Consider the following 6,937-nt stretch of genomic DNA (forward strand, 5'->3'; position numbering starts at 1 on the left):
CACACAGATCACGTTGTGGCCGAACTCAGACATTCAGGAACAAACTTTTTAGCGCTGCCCCGCAATTTTATCAACTAAATAGCTTAATTGCTCAAGAGCTACATTATCTTTCTCATAATTCCTTTAGAAACATCATTGTTTCTAAAGGAATTAAGGCCACAGCTTCACTGTTAAAAGAGAAACACGGCAAAACGGTGGTAATCCATACATACACAGCCTCTCTCTCATAAATGAACACTTGATGAATTACACTTTTCTGAGAATAGAATATTGAAGTGGAGATCGCTAAACTGCAAGCTAACCAGTGTTTTCAGAAAGCAAGCGCGTTTATCCACAGTGGAGAGAGCGCACGTACACAGGGTTGCCAGGTTGACAAAGATAAGTATCACGTTTAGCAGATGTTTCCGTATTGCGCAAGTGGGAAACTCTGTTTTGCGGATTACGTCTCTTTATATCAGGCAACCCCGGTTGTGTTCCTCTGCGGCCAGATTAAACATTGTTGTAGCCTATATATTATGCTCTATTCATTCTTTTTTAGAAACCTCGCACTTCTACTCAATTTAAAACGTTGTAAAATTTTAAACAAATTCAGCGTGGTCCACTGCTGCACACGTGCCACAATATCGATACAGGGCCAGCTGTATCGATACTCATATCGTCAAATCTCTGTGACGATACATCATCGTATCGATGTATCTAACACAGCACTAGAATGTAACGATACATCGTCGTATCGATGTATCGAACACAGCACTACTGATGACTAAGTCTGATGAACCTCTGAACTGCGTAGCAGCATGGGTCTCCACGGGGTTAAAGTACCGCCTCTAATTTTGTCCCGCTGACTCTTTGATCATTTTATAGATGTGACCTACAAAAATCCCTGTCCTGGTGAAAGGGCCTCAGAGGAAGCCCCAGTCTGAGATTATTGGGAGATTAAAGCAGATTAGTGAGGAATGTTAGATGAGGTTTCACGCTGTTAAATAATTCCTAACTCGTATCCCACGTCCCTGTGGACGGAGCGTGTGTGAATTGCTTTAAGACTGTTCATCCTGCAATTAGAGATATGGTAAAGGGAAACATGTAATGGAAATCCAATAATGCACCAGTTATGCTCTGGTCAAAATTTAATGTGTTCCCATGAGCTGTTTCAAAGCCATAATCTCATCTCTCACTCTACAGGTCAGTCCAGGGCCAACATGATCCCCGTAAAACATCCCAGACATCCTAAAGCATCTGATGACACTTTAACCTCTGAATCAGAGGTCACCGAACCCACGACAAAATCCACCCCTCCACCCCTACCCAAAAAGTCAGTCCCACGTGCCCAAACAGAGCCATCCGCACTAGGTAGAGAACTCTCTGCCCCGCGACCCAAAGGAGAGGCCAGACCAGGCGGGACCAGTCTGAGCATTGCCAATCCACTCTACGATCTCGAATCCACATGGGACACGGCCAGTCAGAGCTCCTCACTCAGCTCGGAGGCACGACATCCTGATGAATCGGGAGACTCCCTGGAGCGTCCCGTGGGTGGGCGGAGCCTGTCTTGCCTAACCAGTAGCAGCTCCATGCAGGCATGTGACCGCCGAGGCTACCGAAGTACAGAGAGTCTGACAGCCCGGACGCGAGGGGCTGGGAGACCTGCTAAAGCCCAGAAACAGGTGCCGTACAGAGGCATGGAGAGCTGGGAGGAAGTGGTCGGGAGGATCCGAGGCCTGCACATGGATACCCTTCGCAAGTTGGCAGCCAGATGTGAAGATAGATTTATGGCCGGACAAAAAGATCATCTGCGCTTTGGAACGGACAGCTGGTCTCATTTCCGGCTGACCGCGGGAAAACCCTGCTGCGAGGCAGGAGATGCTGTGTACTACACAGCATCTTTCGCTAAAGAACCTCTGACAAACTACGCCGTTAAGGTGAAAGTTCAGTCTTACACATATTTATTGATGCATGTATATAGATGAGCCGAATAGGTGTCTACATGAGATCTTCTAAGGCAGAAAAGTCAAGTAATGGTCACTTATGCAACTCTCAATCACTGCTTCTTGCAAGAACAGAAGGAGTGATTCAGTGAAGAGTTGATTCCAATAGAGTATGATGGCAGCATGTTTTTAAGCTGATAGCTTGTTACTTAAAGGGGTCATGAACTGCCTCTGTTTTTTATTTTATACTGTTCTCTGAGGTCCACTTATAATGTTATCAAGATTTTTACATCAAAATAACAGAAGGTTAACAGAAGGTTCAAATGCTCACTGATGCTCCACAGCTCCAGATGGAAAAATGATGCATTAAGATGCATGTGAAAGATGTGAAAGATTAAGATGCATCAAAATGATGCATGTGAAAACTTTTTGAATTTGAAGATCAGGGTAAATTTAACTTATTTTGTCTTCTGGGAAACATGTAACTATCCTCTGTAGCCTCTGAAGGTAAGTACTAAGTGAAAAAATATGCTATTTAGGCAAAATAAGAAAAATGTACACCTCCATTCTGTTCAAAAGTCCACCCATTAATACAGATAGAGTTCATCACAATGCATTATGAAATTATCCACAAAGGATACATTCGGTGCTTTCTTGGCCATAATTGCTTGATACTTCAAAATGTTGCCTAGTTAGTCTTCTCAGATTTGCATGTATATTAAAAAATTAACATTCTCTTTCTGTCTGATCTCAGATCTGTCGGGGAGTGGTGAAAGAGACTCAGCAGCAGTTTTTTCACAGCCTAGCAGTTCGGCAGAGTATCGCTGTGCACTTCAACATCCAGCAGGACTGTGGGCACTTCCTGGCAGACGTTCCGGCCCGCCTGCTGCCCTGGGAGCGTGAGGAGGATGGAGAAGACAAGCAAGGTGGTACGGAAGGAGGAGAAGAGGGAAAAGGAAAGGAGGATGAGAGAGATGCGGCAGGTCTGGGCGGGAAACTCTGCAGCCGGGTTGTGGTGATCACTCGAGAGGTGCCATTCCAGACAGTGGCAGATTTCGTACGGGAGGGTGTAGAGCGGCACGCGCGAAACCCTGAGCTGTACGAACGCCAGGTGTGTCTCCTGCTGTTGCAGCTGTGTGCGGGACTAGAGCACATGAAACCCTACCACGTCACGCACTGTGACCTCCGGCTCGAGAACCTCCTCCTGGTGCACTGTCAGCCCGGGAACCCTTGGAACCTGGATCTCATGGAACCGAACAACAACGCTGCATCCGGACCTTCCTCTGCCGCGGCTTCCGCTTGCCCCGCCCGGCTCATCATCAGCAACTTCTCTCAGGCCAAACTCAAGAACGTGGTGCTGGAACCCGCTTCGCTCCGAGACCAGTCCCGTCTGGCACCTGAGCTCCTCACTGCCACTCAATACCGCAAGTGTGACGAATTCCAGACCGGGATACTGATCTACGAGATGCTGCATCGACCGAACCCATTCGAGGAATGTCCGGAGCTAAAGGAGAGGGAATACTGCAGCTCTGACTTGCCCCAGCTGCCCCTGCGATCCCTGTACTCCAACGGTCTTCAACAGCTCGCCACGCTGCTGCTCAATCCCAACCCTTCCGAGCGCATCCAGATGGCGGATGCCCGGGCGTGTTTGCAGTGTCTGCTGTGGGGCCCCCGAGAGGATCTGTTCAATTCGTTGAACCCCGACGCCGGAACAGTTCAGCGCCACACCGTCTTGCAGAACTGGCTGGACCTGAAGCGAACACTTATGATGATCAAGTTCGCAGAGCGTTCTTTGGACACAGGCTGCGGCGTGAGTCTGGAGGACTGGTTGTGCTGTCAGTATCTGGCCTTCGCTACTACCGAATCTCTGAGCAGAGTGATCAAGATCCTGCAGCAGCCACAAGGCGTGCTTATTTGATCGCATCCGATCACGGCACGCTAATGAGACTGGGACGTGTAGACGTGCGCTGTACAGACGTGTGATTTTATTCGAGGAAACCGTATTGACTTTGTTGGTGAATGTGTTTGGGTTTGGTTTACTTTTAATACCATGCAGAGAGTCCGAGCAAACCGTTTACAGGATGAAAAGTGACAAAGTGAAGTCATATTTAACTCCACAGATAATGGCACATTTATAGAGCTGCTTTTATAAACAAGTGAAACTGCATGACGTGTGCATATGTGTGAGTGTGTTGTGGGTTTTCTGCCGGTGTGTTTAGTTACGCTTTTCATTCTGCTGTAGGGACTCGTGTATATACAAGCAGGAAACCACTGATCTGACATCAGCTGCATCATGATTTATGATTCCAGTAACTATTGGATAGCTATTATATAATCATCGCATATCAGAGTTTATGCGAGGGGCGTCAAAATAAGGGTCCTCCAGTCTAACATGCCTTAGTTTATATGTGTCTGTGTGTATATATATATATATATATATATATATATATATATAGAGAGAGAGAGAGAGAGATTTATGGAAAGTGACGAAAAAATCATCTTTCATCAGTCATTTCACACAAATATGTTTTTATCCGATCCTGATATATCGTACAGATTAGTTCGAGAGTATAGATTGGATATTTTTCTACCACAACAAGAGCACTGTAAAGTTTACCAAAGACTAAATACTCTGAACCACAAAGATCAAAACATATATTTACATTTTGCATAGTCAAAGAGTATGACTCTCCCTCTTAAAGAAAGTGTCCTTATGTACCTAAAACAAATGCAGTTTAGTTCTTCAGCAGTACTTTGGCTCTCCAAAGTACACAGGAGCATTTCCAATCAGAGGGATTGGCACCAAACTCACTTTAATCAAACTAGAGTCACACCAGATTCTGATCGTAGCGTTTACACTTGCAGTAAAAGCTCTGAACTGCTTTTGAGACATATCAGGATGAATCTAACCCTGACCTGACCCGGATATCACTATGCGGATGTATGTGCAATCATTAAAAGCAAGTGTTAACATTTGTTACAGTATTTTAGATATATTTAACGCACTTGATATTCTCAGCATGCAATTATTCTTTATCTTCCTGTTCCTGTTCGGCACATAATTGATGAGAATGCTTTGATGAGCTTTGGGTTCAGACTCCCAGCGAGGCGTATGCGAGGATATTTGATTGTGTGTGAAGCATTAATATGAACCAGGGACAGCACATTCTTCAGCATTTTGTCCTTCTTGTAGTATTATTTTGAGGTGCGTGTGTGTGTTTCAGGCAATGGCAGTATAGAGAAGAACTTCAGAGTGAAATGTGAGACACACACAAGCTGCATCCCAGTTTGCTTGCTTCTGCATACTACAGGTATGTATTTAAGTGGTGATGGGAAAATGCATACTTGTAGTATGTAGTATGCTAGTACTGCAATATATAATGTAATAAAATTAACACAATTTATGTAAACGTTAACATGTAGATCAATTTATTATTACTTTTACATATTTTTAAAACTGCTGTTGCAGCTTTGGCCTTGGAATTTATAATTATTCACTATTACAACTCAAAAAGTTGATAAGGAACTGTTACAAGCTCCGCCTCTTCTGTAATGCAAGGGGATTGTGGGTAATATTGGCTCAAAAGGCCTCCGCAGAAAAAGTATACCATCCAGGCACCTTGAGGATGGTTTTTGACATGCTATGATTTGTGGAACACTAAACAAAATTTTGCATACTTTATAGTATGGATAGTATGCAAATTGGGATGCAGATATTGTCACGCCTCCCTGTTTCTATTTTTAGATTTACATATTCAGGTGAAAGGAAGGAATTGCTGAAAGGGATTTAATGATTCATAGTGCATGAGAAAGGGTTCATGTGAGGTCACTGGATAGTGTCTCTGTCAATCACAAACTAGGGCGGGACCATTGGTTTGCTCCCATCTTCCATTTCCAAAGCAGCAGTTACAGTTTCATCAATTCCATTAGAAAGAAACAGGAATAATGTGTGTGTGTGTGTGTGAGAGAGAGAGAGCAATATGTTGTATTAAATTGTATTTGTATATAATAATTTGAGTGTAGTTTAAATTCATCTTAGCAGTACAGGCACGATTCTGTCACAGAGAGAACTTGAGAGAGAGTGAAAGTATCAGCAGATGTCTGTAACCTGAAGAATGTGTGTGTTTTTGCTCACCCACCATCAATTTATCAGTTTCTTTCACATCATTTCACTGAAATCATGTAGTTACTCTTATTTACAAATGTTTATTGCCAGTGATGATTTCACAAAACTGCTTTTTACCTACAACTGCATATCTCATGGTATTTAGCTCTACATTACCGAGTTAACTGCTCATAATAAAACTATGAATATGTTTTTAAACAAGACTTGTTTGTGTTTTATTAGAAACACTACTTTGTTGTTTTTATTAATAATACAATATTAAATATGAAATGGGGTCCTGGAAATAGCTTGCCTGCTATTTCCAGGACCCCATTTCATATTTAATAATACTTCACAAGTTAGATGTGAGCCAGGCAAAGTTATGAAAATTAATAAAACAAATAATTTGTTTTTAATAAAAAAAAAATGTAATAAAAAAAAGTCAGAAATTCTTGTAGTCCATAGACATTCAAGCTCACTTCTAAAGCGTTTCTTAGGCTGGAAATATTTTAATGCATTTTGTTGTTGTTAAGAAGACAAAAATAGGCAAGGCAAGTTTATTTATATAGCACATTTCGTACACGATGGTAATTCAAAGTGCTTTACATAAAAGAAAGTAAAATAATCACAAAAATAAAACAAGGAATTTAAAAACTTTCAAAATTATTTAAAAATTGATTTAAAATTAATTTAAGACCGTTAAAAATAGAAAATGATTATACATAAAATACAGTGCAATCAGTTCGGACATCGCACAGTGCTCATTCAATAAATGCACAGCTAAACTGATGAGTTTTGAGTCTAGATTTAAATGTGACTAGTGTTTTAGCACATCTGATCTCTTCTGGAAGCTGAATCCAACTGTGGGCGGCAAAATAGCTAAAAGCAGATTCCCCTTGTTTTGTGTGAA

The 6,937-nt window shown here is 42.3% G+C and overlaps 1 protein-coding gene across 2 annotated transcripts in view; it reads left to right on the top strand.

Annotated features, from left to right (window-relative positions):
• The window catches only part of LOC107673261 (pseudopodium-enriched atypical kinase 1), a 13,555-nt gene extending 7,665 nt beyond the window's left edge, over nucleotides 1–5,890 (top strand). For both annotated transcript variants that reach the window (XM_016466776.1, XM_016466777.1), the window contains exons 4-5: nucleotides 1,183–1,916; nucleotides 2,677–5,890. In XM_016466776.1, coding sequence (XP_016322262.1) covers nucleotides 1,183–1,916; nucleotides 2,677–3,840 — 1,898 coding nt within the window. In that variant the 3' untranslated portion in view covers nucleotides 3,841–5,890. The remainder of the gene's footprint in view (nucleotides 1–1,182; nucleotides 1,917–2,676) is intronic.
• The last annotated feature ends 1,047 nt before the right edge of the window (nucleotides 5,891–6,937 follow it).

Source organism: Sinocyclocheilus anshuiensis, unplaced genomic scaffold (genome assembly GCF_001515605.1).
Source record: "Sinocyclocheilus anshuiensis isolate Anshui unplaced genomic scaffold, SAMN03320099.WGS_v1.1 scaffold68, whole genome shotgun sequence".
In the NCBI taxonomy this organism is placed as follows: Eukaryota; Metazoa; Chordata; class Actinopteri; order Cypriniformes; family Cyprinidae; genus Sinocyclocheilus; species Sinocyclocheilus anshuiensis.